Source organism: Tiliqua scincoides, chromosome 3 (genome assembly GCF_035046505.1).
Source record: "Tiliqua scincoides isolate rTilSci1 chromosome 3, rTilSci1.hap2, whole genome shotgun sequence".
Lineage (NCBI taxonomy): Eukaryota > Metazoa > Chordata > Lepidosauria > Squamata > Scincidae > Tiliqua > Tiliqua scincoides.
This window is the reverse complement of record NC_089823.1, coordinates 14085817-14104764: the sequence shown is the minus strand read 5'-3', so window position 1 is coordinate 14104764 and position 18948 is coordinate 14085817. Positions and strand designations below refer to the sequence as shown.

The 18948-nt window shown below is 45.8% G+C and overlaps 1 protein-coding gene across 1 annotated transcript; it reads right to left on the bottom strand.

Moving 5' to 3' along the window:
• Positions 1–2297: 2297 nt before the first annotated feature.
• Positions 2298–15621, bottom strand: MED17 (mediator complex subunit 17). Its single transcript, XM_066620115.1, has 12 exons — positions 15335–15621; positions 13687–13853; positions 13195–13414; positions 11402–11538; positions 11230–11314; positions 8511–8663; positions 7532–7662; positions 6463–6647; positions 5278–5415; positions 4277–4394; positions 3479–3638; positions 2298–2749 (listed from the first exon to the last, which is right to left on the bottom strand). The coding sequence occupies exons 1-12, from the start codon at positions 15582–15584 to the stop codon at positions 2544–2546; spliced, it is 1950 nt and encodes a 649-aa protein (XP_066476212.1). The 5' UTR covers positions 15585–15621; the 3' UTR covers positions 2298–2543.
• Positions 15622–18948: the final 3327 nt, after the last annotated feature.

Below are 18948 nucleotides of genomic sequence, written 5' to 3'. Positions count from 1 at the left end.
TTTCAGCAACATGGAGAGGGGGGATTTGCTGCATGGGTAATAGTTTATCCTCCATATCTACCTTACCCAGGCTTCGTGCACTGGAGAGGACACTCTGTTCCAGAAGCACTATTCAGTGTGATACCATAGTCTTCCAAGACTAAAGGATGCCAACTATACCTGATTAAGTAGTCTGTGGCTTATTGGGCAAATGGGGGAGGGGGAGGGGGATGGCAGCAACTGCCATCATCTATTGTCCTTCCTGGGGCATGCTAATTTAACATTCCCAGATTACCCCCCCCCCACACACACACACACACACACGCGTACCCAGTTCGGTCAGACCACTCAGGAATTTTAAAATGGCCAGTGCCTGGAAGGATGGTGGATTACTACAGCTGCTCCCCTCCCCATTGTCCCAGTAAGCCATGGGATGTTTACAGCGTACTGGCAGCAGCAACAGTCACCACCACAGAGAGAACAGCTGGATTGGATTGGGTTGTAAGATACCGTATTCTCACTTCACCTGATCTCCGGGTCAATCAGAGGACAGAGCCTTTCAACTCTGAACAGTTTCATTTCTCAAGCAGCAGGCAGGCAGGGAGGGCAGAGATCCTTTCTACAGCAACTGGGAAATTCCAGCCAAAGTTAACCTTTTAATCTTCTTTCTGCTGCAGCAGGTCTGTTTTTTGGAACACCAGGATGGGACTTTCCTTCCCAGGCTACAATTCAGTGTACCATTACTTAAGAATAACACCCATGCAAAGTAGTGGGTCTACTTCTGAGTAAAAACAGCTGCAAATATATGCAGCCACATCTCTCTGCTGTGAATTGGATTGCACACTCCCAGTTATGTGTTATGGGTTGTATGTTGTACATGGAGCTTCTGGCTTAACACACCAGACACCTTAAAGGTGGATTTGATTCATGGTTCAACCTTTTTCACTTGCATATCCCTTGGCAGCCCATTTCCATAAATTGTACCCTTCCTATTAGCAAAATGCACATGCCCGATCTTGTCTGATCTCGGAAGCTAAGCAGGGTCAGGCCTGATTAGTACTTGGATGGGAGACCACCTGGGAATACCGGGTGCTGTAGGCTTATACCATAGTCTTTCAAGACTGAAGGTTATTATTATAATTATAATAATTATTATTATTAACAGTATTTATATACCGCTTTTCAACTAAAAGTTCACAAAGTGGTTTACAGAGAAAAATCAAATAACTAATTGCCAACCATTTTTTTGTAATTAATAATACAAGCCCTCATCTCCCCCCCATATGAAAACCCAGACTTCATGCATTTATTACAATGTTTTCTCTTTTTATCTGTTTGAGGAACAGAAGACTCTGCCTTTGCACTGTTTTGCACCAGAAGTGTGCTGAGAAATTCTGGCTGATTGATCACTTTCCATATTATGTTTCAGCTGGTTTTCAATCACTGGTGCATACATGAATTGATGACCAAAAACTAGCTATTGGTGGGGCTTTCACAATCAACTAGCTACCTTCCTTCCTGCCTTGCTGGCCCTGCAAAGCATTTGGAGCACAACCTGCCTTTTTCTGCCATTATTCCATTCTTTTTCAAGTACCCTACAGGTCCTGTTGAGTGTCCCTGGGAGTACATGAATACCAGGTTGGGAACCACTGTTTTACTGGTATGTTGTTTACAGTGCACTTACTCTGATAGCATTTACAAAAAGGTGGTGAAGACCAGAATTTAAAAAAGAATAAAAATGTATCTTATGATCTTTACTATGTTTTTAATAAATTAGAGACTACAGTTCTTAGGTAACAATTAGTGGCAGGTTATTTTTCAGGATCTGGCCTTGGGTAAAATCAGACAAAACTATAGTCAGACACCTCCCTAAGTTTAACCTCTGACTTATCCGAGGGTCACAGAAAATTCCATGATTGCTGGCTCAAAACCTGCCCTCGACTTATCTGTGGGGTCGGCTTATAGGCGGGTGTCTGCGGTAAGTGGGCCTTCTCCTTTGCACTGTAGCCACGATGCAACTAAGAGTGCTTCTTTGGGGAGGAAGCAGGTGTAAGCCAATGTGTGCATGTAAAGGTCTCTGCCTCTTTCAGATGTGTCCAAGGATCCCCTACCAAGCTATCTCTGCCACTTTTAAAGTCTAAGTTGCTCTTACTAATCCACCTTGGAGACCCTTCTCAAAGGAAGCACATAACCAAGCAGCAATTCCTCGGTTGCTGTTGCTTGGTGGGCAAAGCGATTCTCTTAGTGCAAAATTCCTGTTAAATAGTTGCAAAGAGATTGACTCAAACAAGGAAACAGCTTCTGTAAAAAACGACACACTTTAATTAAATACACAGAAACCACAAAATAAACTGTATCTAGCACTAAAAGCTTTTGATACTTGAGAAAAGGGTCATGCGTAGAAATAAAGACTTTTTAATTTAATCAAATATAAAAAGTTCATGTAATTATTAGGAGTGGATAACAGCAATGTCAGCACTTTCCAGTGTAGGGCTTCTTGCTTACATTCCTTTGTTACACTTGTACCAAAACAACTGTCCTCTTTTGCGTATCATTGTGTCCTACTAACAGGGGGTCAGAGCAGCCATAAGGAGTTCCATTTTGTATACAAAATTCCGCCCTTCCATTTTGTTCCACTGAACCTCTTTGAAGGGGCCACGAAGATAGTTCCATTTACTGTCTTGCAGCACATCACTTTTGGGAAGATCTTTGCACTGGCTCCGTGGGAACTGGACCATAATCTTGCTACCACTTTCTGGACCATTACGTACTGCAGGAAAGAAACACAAAGTGATTTCAGTTTTGCCTTGTATATGTATATAGTTTTGTATATGGAACCCAAACATTTCCTAATCAATGCTGCTTCATTGTGACTTCTCAATTTGGATGAGGGAGCTGTGGATGTCCCTGTTTTGCTCTTAAGTTTATAGCTGAGACCCAACAGTTGAGCAGTCCTCTTAAAGTGAACAAGTAGCAGCGGCTTGGAATATGTGGCAACCTTCCCGCTCCCACATGAACTGTGATCAGGCAGGTAAATACTAAAATAATAAACTTATCAGAAGGTTGTACGAAACAATGAAGGGAAAGATACAAGTGATAAAAACAAGACCCTGATAAAGCCAGCCGAGGGTGGTGGTAGAGATGGGTAATGAAGTTAAAATGCAGGTGACAGAACAAAAATCTGACACCTTCTCCCTTCCCTCCTTATTCACAGTTCCTGGTCCTTGCACTTATACTTGCAGAAAGGTGAAGCATCTGATGTTTCCAAATCAGACCTAGTCAATTGGGCCCCAAGAGCCAATGAAGTGGCTTAAAGCCAGGTCCTTTGTTTACCAGTCAATTTGAGGAAGAAGGGGAAAAAAGATGCTCACGCAACAAAAGGATAATGCTTCTTGCATCTGGATGAGTCAGCAGTCCCCTTGTGATGCAGAGAACATCTCAGGTGGGAACATCTCAGGCAAAAAAAATGGGGGCAGGGGAAAACAGGGGTTTTCACTACCTGAAATAGAATAGTCTCCATTTGGCGATGCCACCGTTATGGCAGATGCATTGCCAATACTCTCTACTGGGCCCAAGCCCACGTGATTGCTGAAACTGAGCACATGCCATCCCATAACTTTGGCCAACTGCTGAACCGCATGTACTTGATGCTGTGACATCTGAAAGTGAACAGAAAGGTTGATGTTTCAGCTGCATATATTTTTTCTGTGTTCTGTTTATTTTGAATATCATTCTGTCCCAAAACACAGAGCAATTATTAACTAATGTAACACCAATGACTGTGGGTAGTTCATGATAAGCTACTGCAGTTATACTAATGGGGGGAGAACATGAGCAAATCTTCACTATTCCAGCTGAAGGCTTGCATAATGCAAGTGTTATTCAAACAGTGTTTAAACAGCCCAATCCTAGGCATGTCTACTTGGAGGTAAGTCTCACCAAGTTCTGTAGGGCCTACTCTGAAGTAAAAGTACAGAATTGCAGCTTAAATCTACTTCTGGGACAATCAGCCTAGCTATACAATTACTTGTGAATAGCAATGGTCACTTTCTGTTCTGAAAATAGGTTGAAAATAGGTTTCTGTTCTGCTTTTGCCTCACTTTTTTTAAAGGGTTACCTAGTTACACAAGTTCTTTCAGCTGCAATATAATTTCTAGCTTCCTTTTCAAAAGGAGAAAAGTTATCACCAAGAAATTCAGCTATAGTCACAGGTATTCCCTGGAAAACAATCTGTCCATCCCCAACCCCTTTAAAGCACTGGAACACACATAACAGAAGGAGAAGTCTTGGTTTTTACCTGAGAGAGAAGAAAATCTTGCAACTCTTGTTCTTGATGGGACAGTGTAATCACTCTTCCATCCCTGTGTACTACTCTGATCTGCTCAATGCCAATATTCAATTGCAGCTGAATGGACCTTTAGAAATATTAACAAAGTTCAATCTGGCTCTGTGGGAACCCACCATAGAGGTTCCATGGAAACCCCTGGTAAAACCACAGAAAAGTCAAAAGCACTCTTGCTTGGTGCAGTATATTGCAGTAGACCCCAGCTCAATAGCTGTTGCTATGGTTTCTTAAACCATAGTAATCCTTAGGGAAAGGGAAATAATTTCACACTGTGCCTCTGATTTAGCAAAGAAGCACTTTAAACACCATTGCAAAGCACATGCATTCTTCTTTAGCATTTCACTTCCCTTAGCTATTTCAGTCTCTAAATTCTTGTCTTCCTTCCATTAGGAAGGCAAGACCACCTTGCTTGACAACAGTGAAGTTACTGTGTCGTTCCACTCACTGTTTAGTGGTTCAGTACAATAGAGCAGCGATTTTCAACCACTATGCCATGCCACATTGGTGTGGTGTGGATGGTCTGCAGGTGTGCCATGGGAGTTTGGGGAGGGTCATGTATTAGTAGGGCAATTGGAGGATTTGAGCCCCATGGTGTGCCTTGTCAATGGACATGACTGTGCGGGGGAATACTTTACCTTAAGATGCAGCAATAGCCACCAGCCTAGAGATTTCCAAAGGGCACTAGACAAATTTATGGAGGATAGGTCACCTGACACTCTATAAACAATCAGTTACGGCTGCTAAGAGCTACCTCCAGATTCAGAGGCAGTTTGTATCTGAATACAAGTTGCTGGGGGATAATGGGCTACATATCCCACATCTGGGGTTTCTACAAGAGTATGGTGGTTGTTGTTGTTATTAACCAGCCACTGATATTAGACTATTAACCTTTAGAATGACCCAGCAGAACCCTTCTCACATACTTAAATAGATGTTTCTGTTTTCACACTCACTTGCATATTTGTTCGTAGCCTTGAGATGTGATCAAGACTTTGACACTCGATTCATAGACATCATTGATGTTTGACCAATGGGCTTGAATTTGTGGGTCCTCAATGCGGCTGGCAAGACTGTCGATGGTTCGAGCAGTTCTGGAATATGAACAAAATCCAAAGAGGTTGATCACAATCACTTCCTGTGCTACTGAGAAAAAGATTAATCGGCTCTGTCTGCTCAAATTATTGACCTGCAAACTAAATACCCATGATAATGTAAATAGATATTGATAACATTTAGGACCAGCAGTGTTGACACATCATATATTCTGCTAAAGACTTTGATGCCTAATTGAGCCTGCATATAAAATTATTGATTTGCAAGTGAAGCTCCATTTACAAAGGTAGCTTTCATTCAGCACATCGATTAGCTGCATCTGTATGCTGTAAAACAATTTATAATGCATCCCAGGAAAAGAGACAGAATCATCTCTCACAACACTATGAAGGAAGAAAACCAAAGTGGACTTTTAATTTAGTTGAAAAGTAATCCTTAACATTTTACTGTAAATTTCGGTTCTGAAAAGGTGTACACAAATATATTTGCTCTCCCATTCTAGATTTTTTTGTTGGGTATCTGGATTCACATTCCCAAACTTTAAATCAACTCCACACTCTGTTCTTACTCCTATGTTGTCCCCGAGACTCAAAGACCACCAGACTACCTACAGGCGCTTGGGACACAACAACTCGTCAGAACCCCGCTTTTGGGAATCACTGTGTCATTAGTGTAACATATACTTCATATTCTTCAAGCAAATGTGTCGACAAAAACCAACACTGTTCAGTTGCTAAGATGATTACTATCTTAGGGTGCAATCCTAACCCCTTATGTCAGTACTTTCCAGCACTGGCATAGTGGTGCCAATGGGACATGTGCTACATCCTGCAGTTGGGTGTCACTCACACAGGCCTCCTCAGAGTTAGGGAATGGTTGTTCCCTTACATCAGAGCTACACTGCCCTTATGTCAGCGCTGGAAAGCACTAACATAAGGGGTTAGGATCGTGTCCTTAGTTAATGTTAATGGCTACTACCACTTCTGCTACGTACAAGTAGTTTCCTATAGTGTTCACTTGCACTGCACGTTTACTCCTCAGTACATTTAATTTCCAAAGAAACATTCTAAGGCACGATTGCATACCTGCGTCTCAGAAAGATATGTTTCGCCTGCTTTATAATTTTCTCCAATAGCCCCTCACTTGGTTGCAAGGAGCTGATGTCATTTTTATCGAAAGCCTGAGGCCCTGCCAGTCTCATCCTCTTATGGCCAAAAGGTGCACTAGCTGGGTGAGGCATCATGGTGGAGCTCAGGGTCTGCTTGTGAAACTGTAGGAGCAAAAAAAAAAAAAAAACATTAGAAGGAGCCAAAGAAACATAGCATACAAACGCAACCACAGCAGAACTTGAGTACTAACTATACTCAACGTGTTTGAAAAACCCACAAACAGTGAACGATTAGTACCATAAAATACAGAAACAAAGTGTGGTCCTCCAACCATGGTCCAATTCCAATACAGTACTAGATGTTAAACTTTCCGGGTCTTGACAATGGGGCAAGACAGGGTACAAGAATTCTGCAAGCTAGTCTTCAGCATGTTCTATTTAAATTATGTCAGCTTAGATGCTGACATAATTTAATATTATCCCCAAGCCACTGACTAAGATTAAGAGGAAATGGATCTGGGAAAAACACAATCCAAGAGAACATTGCTCCCCAGGGTTTGGGAGTTTTTATTCCATTAGTCGCATTACATCTTGGTGTATAGCCAGAAAGTGTCTTCACAGATGGAATACGAGAGTTTCGTCTGTATCAGAAAAAGATGTTCCTGATATGGAGACAACTCCAAGTTGACATATTTGTATATTAAGTCTATGAAAAAAACTGTGAACCACACACAAGGATCAAATCCAAAGAAACCCCAAGTACATCTAGAAACCCATCTGAAGTTATTATGTGGGTGAAATATGCTCCAGAACATGATACAAACATTTCTACTGGCACCAGGATACTGCAAAACAGGTTAGAAGCAAGAGTTTCTTGTGTTCTGGTCTCACCCAGGCCAAAGGATATAACAGTATTGTTAAGTGTTGATAAATAGGATTTAGGAAGGTCTGCCTCTGGATCATGTTCCGTGGTCCTATTTAAATGTCACTGAAAATGAGAGAATCTGGATACAGTCTGGTTTCTCAACTATGAGAAAGTACATTACCTCTCTGATCAGCTGGTGTAAATTATGTTCTAGAACATAAAGGTGATCTTCCGGACTTTGTTTCTCAGAAGCAGATTTTTGAGATTTCTTGTCATTTGAAGAGTGACACAAGGAAATCGACAGTTGCAAACCTGCATAATAAAATGAAGGTAGCGAGCAAACATTGCTTAGTTTTCAATGCCATCTGGAGCAACTAACATAAATTGGTTGTTTTAGGACACAATTCAAGGCATGTCTACTCAGAAGTAAGTCCCACTGTGTTCAATAGGACTAACTCCAAGGAAAGCGCGCACTGGATTGCAGCCTTAATTACTATTGTTAGCCGCTTTGGAAATTTTAGCTTAAATTGAAAAGCAGGCAATAAAACAGAACACAATGTTTTTTCAGTGAATTTTTAAGTATAAAAAGTAAACATCAGCCCATAAAAACAAGCAACGATCAGTAAATGGACTGATCTAGATCAGGGGGGTCCAAAGTTTTTGGCAGGAGGGTAACATCATCTCTCTGTAACCGGGGGGGGGGAAGGGGGGAGAATTAATTTACATTTAAAATTTGAATAAATTTACAAAGGTTTACATAAATGAATATATTAAAGATGAACTTATATGAATGAATGAAGGTCTTGCAATAGCTCAAGACCTATAAAAGGCCTTGCACAAAGCAAGGCCAGCCTTTCCTTTGCTGCCGCTGCTGCATCACAGACATGAAATAACAAGCAGTGGAGGGAGCCCTCATCCCACAGCTCACTCGAGAGGTCAAACAATTGCCCGCATGCTGACAGCAGTTGCATCAGGCCAGTGTGGGCTCCAACAAATCTCTGGAGGGCCAGAGGCTTATTGGAGACTGGGGATTCCCTGAGGGCCACATTGAGAGGCCTCGAGGGCTGCAAGTGGCCCCAGGGCCGGGGTTTAGGCACCCCTGATCTAGATCAAGCTGTTCTTCAAGATCCCTCCCTTTTAATTCTTATTGCAGTTCTTACCTGGAAATGGCTGGGAAATGATTTGGTTCTTTACAACTATGTGGGGAATTTGGGATTTAATTTGCACGGCTTCTCGAGAGAGTTGAGCAAAAATTTCTTTACACAAGAGGACATTTTGTGCAGTCTCCAGCTTTGTTTGCCAGTGAGGAGCCCCTGAAGTGGGGGGAAAAAAAAGAGGGGTTAAAGGATTGCTAAAAATCAGGGAAGTAACCAATCTATTTCTAGGGATGTCAGCATTCAAAAGATGACCAAGCCATTATACAGCCTAAGTGACTAGAAAAAGAGAAGGCTGCTACAATGCGCAAATGACTTCAATATTCTAAATTAAAAAATTACTATGCAGCGCTTGGTATGTGGGGGTAAATGGAGCACACTTCAAGTGTAGATCTTTATGGATCCAAAAGCTTCATGTCTTTAGGATCAAAAGGTTTCAGGTTTTCAAAAGCGGATTTTTTTTTTGAAAGGCTGATCAAATCAAAATCAAATCCAAGAATGAACACTGTGTTACCAATATCCGCCACTAGCATAACACAAAGACAGGAAGGTATAAAACATCCCAACTAAGGGCCCAATCCTATCCAACTTTCCAGCTCTGGTGTGGCCACAGTGCAGCCCTGTGGTAAGGGAACACATGTTCCCATACTTTCAGGAGGTCTAAGTGACTGCCCCTCCATTGCAGAGTGCAGTGCACACCCCACTGGCACAACTGCACCAGCACTGGAAAATTGGATAGGATTGGGTCTTAAACTGGCTAAGTTTTCTGCAGGTGATTTCATCCACTGCTCTCTGCCACTCACCCAGGGTTCCTATCTCAGTACCACCACCAACCCCCCATTTATCTGGGAAACGCCACTGTAATATTTATAACAAAAAGCCCTCCCAATTATTGAAGTATATTTTGGTACATCCAGACTTGCAGGTTATTAAGCTATTTGCTGCTGCTAATTGTGTAAAGAGATGGCACAGCCCACACTACATCCAAAGGACTGTTTTGCCTGCTCCTGCATGGAACAGCCTATCCCCCGAGATGGTCCTTGCACACATTCTACTGCTGATGAAAGTATGCCTAGTGGTAACAAAGGAAAATGCCTTCTCCACTGTGGCACTCAGGAGGTAACATCAGGACCTCCACTATTTCAGGTTGTTAAAGGTTAAAGACCTTTTTGGTTCTGCTTGGCATTCTCTTTATGATTTGCCCCTGGTTTTTACTGTCCTTATTGTTTCTGTTTTCAACTGTTACTGTCATTTTCAGTTCTGTTTTTAAAGTACTTTATCTTTTTTTCTGCAAGCTGCCTTGGATGCCTCCCAATTTACAGAATAAAGTATATCAGAATAGAAAGTACATTATTATTATTAACAGTATTTATATACCACTTTTCAACTAAAAGTTCACAAAGCGGTTTACAGAAAAAAATCAATAACTAAATGGCTCCCTGTCCCAAAAGGGCTCACAATCTAAAAAGATGCAAAAGAATACCAGCAGACAGCCACTACAACAGACACTGCTGGGGTGAGATGGGCCAGTTACTCTCCCCCTGCTAAAAAAAAAAAAAAAAAAGGAGCACCTACTTGAAAAAGTGCCTCTTACCCAATTACCCAGTATTCTTCTGGGAATAGATAAGATTAGGTTCTTAGTTTCCTCTGTGGTAACACAGAGGTATCTACACTCACCTGTCCCCAAAATGCAATAGTGCCTACAGACCACCTTACATGAATACCAACACCCTAGAAGGGCTACATTAAGTGATCTCAGCCTTATTTGATGGCATGCAGTGCTCTCAGCATTAACTGGGCTAAGGGCAACAGCGTTACAGCTGGTCAGGCACTCAACTCTCTGCCTAGTGTGACAGTTATATGACAGTTTTCGTGAGTCATACAATAATTTTACCAGCACAAAACCCTAATACAGATAACAATGAGTATCTAAATCAGTTAATAAGTCAGGAGCAAGCCTCCACCACGCACACTTCTTTGCTACAGTTCCACCCATTACTGAAACAAATTCTTGCCAGCCCAATTCCTAGTTAGTTTGTTGGCACAGATATCAATTGCAGTGATATCTATACTATAAATATAGTATAGATATCTTAACTATCTAGATATAGATATCTTAACTATAGATATCTTAAGATATAACTGATATCTTAACTATAAATCAGGCTCCCCACTATAACCTGAATCTAAAACTCTGATTAATCTTAACTGCAGTACTCTTCCCCTCCCTCTTTAAGACACAATTTGTTGTCCCAGGTGTTAACTACAGTTAAGATTAATCAGAGCTCTACTGTTGACAAATTATTTCTTGTTCTGAAGCCTGGTGCATGATTTTATAACTGAGTTAAGAAGAAGCCAGTATTATGCCTGCCCAGCAGTTGCATGGGGATAGCATAGTAACCCTGTTAGAGATTTACAAGGAAGTCATTTAAGAGAATTTTTTTCCAGATTCTCCACCCAAATGTGGCTGCTTGGAACTGATGAAGACAGTCATGCAAGCCTGTCCTTACAAATCTAATTAAGAAACAACTGCATTTCCTTCTCTCTTTCACGCACAATGTATTTAATAAATCCAACAACATCAGGCATGCCAACGTAGAATTCCTATACGAATTAGGATTTCCCATCTGTTATTGTCATGTCCTGATAAACACAGGGCATTTATCCAGTTTCCTGTTTCACCCTGTTCTGAGGCATAACATTTGAAGATGGAGCACAACTGTACCTGGCTTAGTTTTGGGAAGAGGTCTTTTAAACAGATTTACTGTGCCAAGATCCCCTATATCTGGAGCTTGTTTCTGAATAGAAACCTGCATTCAAAAGGAAACAAGAAGATTGGGTTATTTTGTTTTTCATTAATGTTCAAAGAAAATGCACCAAGTATATTCTGGACAAACCTTAATATACGCAGATCCCTCTAAATCACTTGGAATTTGAACATCCAAAGGACAGTAATCTTCTGGAATCTTTTTATCCAGATCAATGTCTGTGTTTTTTATTACTTCAAATGTTCCGTGATGAGGGAAGAGAGATCCTAAAAGGGAAAAATTTCAATGAATCAGTTTCTTGCACATGATATCGTACATATATCTGAAAGATTCATTGACTGATATTTGACATGATGTACATACAGTATGTTCCACAAAATTAATCAAAATCTGACTGAATGAAGCACTGAAGTAAAACTAGAGAGCTTTGCACGATACGTCAGTGCTACGTGTTCCCTGTACAGGCCTTTCCATGTAAAGGCCTAAACCTATCCAATTTTCCAGTGCCAGTGCTGCTGTGGCAATGGGGTATGCACTGCTTCCTGTGATGACGATGCAGTCACAGAGACCTTCTCAAGGTATAGGAACATTTGTTCCCTTACCTTGGGGCTGCATTGAGGTTGCACCAGTGCCAGAAAGTAGGATAGGATTGGGCCCTAACTCAGGCAATCATCTGCCTCGTAGTTAAAACAGCCGACAGCTAACAAATTACTACAAATTTAGTAGTAATTTAGGTTATTGTAAATTTAGGTTATTGTAAGGACTAGATCAGTGGTTCTCAAACTTTTTAGCACCAGGACCCACTTTTTTAAACACTCTGTTGGGACCCACCTAGGTTTACCAGACTTTTAAAAAAGGAAATCTAGAAAGAAATAATATTTTATTTATTTATTTATTAGTAATAACCAGAAAAAACACTCTCAAACATTTATCTCCCTATATGCACACATACTTGCAAACTGTAGGAACTAAGCTCTTTGCAGGGTAATTAGCAGCTACAGAATCTGATTTTTTGAACAGCATGATTTCTGAATAGCCTCAAGGCTTGAGACAACTAGTTATCTGATCTTTCCATCACCCTTTGGCAACCCACCAAAAATTAGGTCGTGATCCACCAGTGGGTCCCAACCCACAGTTTAGTAACCATTGGACTAGATAACGTGGAATAGAAACCAGTATCTTTACAGCACTTTTGAGTGTTCACAGCACTTGTATTATCTAGCTATAATCCTTAAAACAACCTCGTAATGCAAGTATTATCCCCATTTTGCTGATAGGGGCCCCAAGCCACAAGGAGTAGCTTGTTTGAGGCCATCTAGCTAATTCATAGCAAAGGTGAAATTCAAACTAGGGCCCTCTTGATTTAGAGCTCAGCCTCTTAACTGTTGCGACACAAAGATAGAGTTGTACCTGCTTATCTAGCCCCTCAGCTGTCAACATGTTCTTTTCCCTTCTTTTAGCTAGAGCAGGGGTCTCTAAACTTTTGGCCAGAGGGCCGGATCAAATATCTGGCATGGTGTGGAGGGTCGGAAAAAAAATTTAAATATAAAATTTAAATAAATAAATTAGAGATGGAACTTATATGAGTGAATAAACGAATGAATGGGCTCATTCATTCAACCTCTCTGGCACTCAGAACACCCTCCAGTCACAATCAGAGCACAGTTCTGGTCATGTTCAGTTGAGTGGGCCAGAGGCTTTCAAGGGACAAGAGGTTGGCTACGGGCTGGAAAGAGGCTTGCTGAGGGCTGCATTTGGCCCCCGGGCCAGGGTTTGGAGATCCCTGAGCTAGAGAAATAAATCTCTACTTCTTTCAACAGCTCAAAAGATGAGAAAAAGACCTAATTACTCACTAAGGGGAGCCATTCAAAGATATATCAGCAGAATTAGAAAATTTTAGACCAGGTCTTCACCTACCATACCTGCACTTTTGAAACTCAAATCTCCCAGGATTTTGTCTCCCACTTTCCTCAGTTTCCAGTGCTGTCTCAACCGTAATAATTCAGAATTAAAGTCTCTCTGGCGCTTATTTTCCTGGCTTTCTGCCACTGATTTAGATAGCCTTTCTGCTCCTTTGATGAGGATTTGGGCTGCTCCAGCTAATGACTTCTTCTTGGAGATCAACTGTAAAACCTGAGGATTCTGGAAAGGAAGAGACATCTCAGAGTGGCAATTTACTTAAAATGTGACCTTATACATCTACACAGTTTTAGAGCTTCACATAATGGAAACCTGAATTGCATCTACATTGGCAGTGACTGGAAGAGATTTCCAAGATGAGAAAAGTCAGCAGTTCACATGCTTCACATTTAAAGCCAGAGTAGACATTTACCTTTCCTATAAAACAAAGCTTCCCTCTAAAGGCGACTGGCCCTTTTCTTGTTTGCAGAAATCATGCTCAGAGGCTACTGTACCTGCTTTGGGGGAAGTGGCTCTTGTGCAACTGGATCCAGAGTCATAAATTTTTTATCTTTGACAATGCTAAGAACGTCGTAGAGCACACACATCTCAGTCAAGGCACTTCTTAAGTTATTTCGCACCGAGTCCCATGGCCAGAGAGAAGGCTGAAATTTTACCAAACCTGCAAAATGCAAAGAAGGAGAAACATGATTAAGACTTACTGCTGGAATTACTGAAACAGAGGTACCCCTTCCCCACCAGATATTACTACAGCTATGGATAAGAAGTGCGATACCATGCAGCTGCTTCCCTTTGGGGGATGGCATCTACTCATTAATAAGGTTCCACTAATCAGCATACCCGAATATAGATTTATAGCATCAAAATGAGATTTTTCTCTAGATCAGACTGGCTGCCAGTATGGGGATGTTTAGCATTCCTGTAGAAAAGGAGTGCCCAAACCCTGGCCCTGGGGCCACTTGCGGCCTTCGAGGACTCCCAACCTGGCCTGCGGGAAGCCCCCAGTTTCCAATGAGCCTTTGGCCCTCTGGAGACTTGCTGGAGCCCGCACTGGCCCAATGCAACTGCTCTCAGCATGACGGCTAACTGTTCTACCTCTTGCATGAGCTGTGGGATGAAGGCTCCCTCCACTGCTTGCTGTTTCACATCTGTGATGCAGCAGTGGCAGCAAATGAAAGGCTGGCCTTGCTTCGTGCAAGGTTTTTTTATAGGCCTTGCAAGACCTTCATTCACTCATGTAAGTGCCATCTCTAATATATTCATTTATGTAAATTTATTCAAATTTGAAATGTAAATTAATCCCCCCCCCCCGGCTCCGACACAGCATCAGAAAGATGATGTGGCCCTCCTGCCAAAAAGTTTGGACACCTCTGCTGTAGAATACAGATCTTGACTCAGTTGCTTGAGTTATTCAGAGTGTATAGCTTTAACAGACTTTATGCAGTACACTGCTGTCAAGACTGTACAGGACGATCTGTGAATTGGGGTAGAAGCTCCTTTTTGCTCCCCACGCTGGGAATGGTTCCCAGTCGCTTGCCCCCCCCCACTGAGGCTCCCTGCCAGCTGAGTGCTGCGCCCCCCACCAGCTAAGCCACTGCCCCCCACAGCCTCTTATTAGGTTGATCAGCACATGAGCCGTACACCTAAATCTGTCCAATCCCCTTTCAACAACATCCAGGCCAGCTGCCATCACCACAGCCTGTAGCAGGGAGTTCCACTGATTAACTGCACGCTATTCTGCAGCCATATCTGGTTGGTGGACCCTGGGATTCCAGGGGAAGAATAAAGTAGGTCTCAGAACCCTCAAAGCTGTTCTAGGGCAGAGGGTCTCAAGCTGGTGGGTGGCGACCCACCAGAGAAAGGACCAGGTGCTTTAACCACTAGGCCACGCAGACCATTAACCCTTTAGCCACCAGTGATGGCGTAGCTGGGGGACGCAGCGCTGTGGCTGGCAGGGAGCCTCAGCGGGGGGGGCAAGCGGCCCCTCCCTCCGTTTTGCCCCCCCCGCCAGGAATGGCTCCGAAGGGAGGGGCCGCTTGCCTCCTCACTGAGGCCCCGTCCAGGTCGAGCGCTGCGCTCCCCTCCGGCTACGCCACCGGCCCCACAGCCTCTAGCCACTAGGCCACGCAGCCCCCCGCTGACCCTCGTCGTCGTCGTCGTCCTCAGGGTCCGTCCCGGCCCCCGCCCCGGCCCAGGGGCGGGAGGCGCGGGGCTCGTCGTCGTCGGAGCCGGAGCTGCCCTGGCCGAAGTCGATGCGCTGCGCAAGGCGGGCCAGGTTCTGCGACATGGACAGCGGCTGCAGATACGTCTCGCTCCCGTCCAGGCCCACCTCCTGCACCGCCTTCTCGCACGCGGGCTCGATGCTCACGCGCACCGCCGGCGCCCCCGCCATCGCCGCGCCGCTCGGGCCCCGCGCCTCAGCCGCACCGCAGGCCGCGCCGCTGCGCCTGTGCTCTCCTGCTACGGCGCCCGTGAAGGGACAGGCCGAGTCGGAGCAGCAGGAAGCGAAACGCGGTCCGGCGCCCCCTGGTGGCTGCCACGGAGGCCGCGCTCGGGGATTTCCGGAACACTTCGTGCTGCCTCACGAGCGGAGCCTGGGGAACTCCCTGCCACAGGACACAGGGACGCTCCACTCCCTCGCCCACAGCACCAGGACCACAGCACGGCCACTTGAGCGGAGCCCGGGGAACTCCCTGTCACAGGACACAGGGATGCTCCACTCCCTTGCACACAGCACCAGGATTAGGGCACGGCCACTCAAGTTGAGCCTGGGGAACTCCCTGCCAGAGGACAGAGGGATGCTCTTGTCCCTCTCACCCAACACTAGGATCAGGGCACAGCTGCTCCAACTGAGTCTGGAACTCCTTGCCACATGACACAGTGGTGCATAGAGTGGATGGGGGGCGTTCTTTTCCCTCTCACACAGCACCAGGACCAGGGCACAGCTAGTCCAACTGAGTCCGTGGAACTCCTTGCCACAGGAAACAGTTGATAGAGTGGATGGGAGTGAACTTGGGAGGGCATCCTGTGACAGGGGGTTCCAAAGACTATGGATGACTCTAAAGAGACATCCTGTGGCAGGGTGTTCCACAGTGCAAGGATGAACTTGGGAGGACATCCTGTGGCAGGGAGTTCCAGAGGCCCCATCCTGGGAGGGCATCATGTGGCAGGGAGTTCCAGAAGCCTCATCCTGGGAGAGCTGGCAGGGAGTTCCAGAGGCCCCATCCTGGGAGAGCATCCAGTGGCAGGGTGTTCCAGAGGCCCCATCCTGGGAGAGCATCATGTGGCAGGGAGTTCCAGAGGCCCCACCCCGGGAGAGCATCCAGTGGCAGGGAGTTCCAGAGGCCCCACCCCGGGAGAGCATCCAGTGGCAGGGAGTTCCAGAGGCCTCATCCCAGGAGAGCATCCTGTGGCTCCAGAGAGTTCCAGGGGCCAGGCAGCAAGCGCCCGGGACAGGCAAAAGTGTACCCGGGGTGCGCCCCCCGGGGGCCTGTCACCCGCTTCGCCGGGGGCCGTCAGGCAGCCGGGTCGGCGAGAGCCTACAGGGCAGTCCAGTGGGACGCGCGCGGGCAGGTACAGCTCCGCTGACGCGGAGTGTCCTGCCCGCGCCAGGCCGGGGCTCCTCCTCGCGCAGCTCCTCCTCTGCCCAGGGATGCGGCTTCGCGCGCCTCGCCCTCCAACGCGCGTCGCGCGCTTGCCCTCAGGGGTGGACTGCCCGTCAAGATCCCGGTGAGCCGCGCCAACCCTGCGGAAGAGCAGTCGCCGGAGCGCCCCTTTGAGGCTGCGCAACAGCGCCCCCGGTGGCCTTCCGCAGCGCAGCCTGCGCCGGGCGCGCTCAGGAAGCTCTTGGCCGGCAGACCTGGGCTCCGCTCCAGCCAGTGGCGTAGCCGAAGGGGATTCATTCCTGTACGGCTCCGTTTTGCCCCCCCCCCGCCGGGAATGCCCACCCCGCTGAGGCTCCCTGACAGGCTGGCTGCTGAGCCTCCTCCAGCTACGCCGCCGACTCAAGCTGATGGCTCAGCCCAGGCAGGAGCCCAGGTCTACCAGCCAGTGGCTCACAGTCCAGGTGAGAGCCCAGGTCTACCAGCCCATGGTTCAGTTCAGGTGGGAGCTGAGGTCTACCAGCCAGTGACCACAGTCCAAGTGAGAGCCCAGGTCTACCCAGTCAAGTAGACCTGGGCTCTCATTCCCACTGATGGCTCACAGTCCAAGCAGGAGCCCAGGTCTACTCAGCCAGATAGACCTGGGCTCCAAGTCCATGCGGGATTCCGGGTCTACCCGTCTGGTTGACCTGGGCTCAGAAGTTGGTAGTGATCCTGCCCCCCCCCCCCAATACAGACACTGGATCTGCCCCTGGGTCACAGAGTAGGAAAAGCACACTGCCAGCCTTCTATACCATGTGCTCTCCACTCTTAGCGCTTTGCCACAACAAACAGGCAAATTTTAGCTGCGGTGTCTGAGCTCTCACACCCAGCAAACAGCTCCAGCGACCTGCTATTCGCCAGCTGGTCTCCATCAGCATATTGAAAACCCTGCCAATGCTCAGTTCTATCTACCATAATGCATCATATGGATACATTGGATCCTGCACCACTGCCAGCAATAGTAGCATCCCCTCGCACACACTGAACATGAAAATGCAGTGTGGCCATTTTTTCAAAGGCTCTCTAGCATCAAGCAATCCGTTCCATGAATTTTTCCTCCATCAGTAAACCATCCATTGTAAACATAATCATGCCATGTTCTTCTGAGTCACTGTTCAGCACCTGTTCAACCTGACCGCCTCTCCTGCCTCCTACCCCTACCTTTGAGGGAACCATTGGTTAGCTGGTACTCCACAAATTCCTGAAGCACCTGGAAGAAAGTTGACATCTGTGGCACCTTGCACGGAGGATGTGACGGTCTACCAACACCCCACAAAACACTCAGCTCTTCCATGCTTCCAGATACCTCTTCCAAGGTGTGTTCACTACACGCAGTTGCTGTCCCAAATGGTTCCAAAGACGTGTGGGAGGGGCAACTTTCACGGTGCATAGTGGCACCTGTAATAATTACCACACACCCCTCCAGCTACGCTACTGGGTGTATAAGCCCTCATTGCAGTGGGGGGGGGGGAGATTGGGGTGATAAAGGCTTCCTGCTTAACTGCTCAGAATATGCAGATCTGAAAAGCAAGGTTGCAGTGTTTAGGCTGCAACCCTCAGAATCTCAAATAAAATATCTGATTTTATTTTATTATTTGGTCTGTCTCCCTAGCTATGGGCCTTCCTTCTTATTTTATTCCTTCTAATATTTTATTATTTGGTCTGTCTCCCTAGCTGTGGGCCTTCCTTCTTTGCTCTTTGCCTCAGACTGTTGGCAAAGTGTCTCTTCAAACTGGGAAAGACTATGCTGCACAGCCTGCCTCCAAGCAGGCCGCTCAGAGGCCAGGGTTTCCCACTTGTTGAGGTCCATCCCTAAGGCCTTCAGATCCCTCTTGCAGATGTCCCTGTATCGCAGCTGTGGTCTACCTGTAGGGCGCTTGCCTTGCACAAGTTCACCATAGAGGAGATCCTTTGGGATCCACCCATCATCCATTCTCACGACATGACCGAGCCAACGCAGGCGTCTGTTTCAGCAGTGCATACATGCTAGGGATTCCAGCACGTATCTCACAGCAGCCCACCAAATGCCCCAGGGAGCACACCAGCTAACAAGAGACCTGCATCCAGGAGCCCTCCCTTGCATCTGGCATTCTGACCCTGCCTCACTAAAAC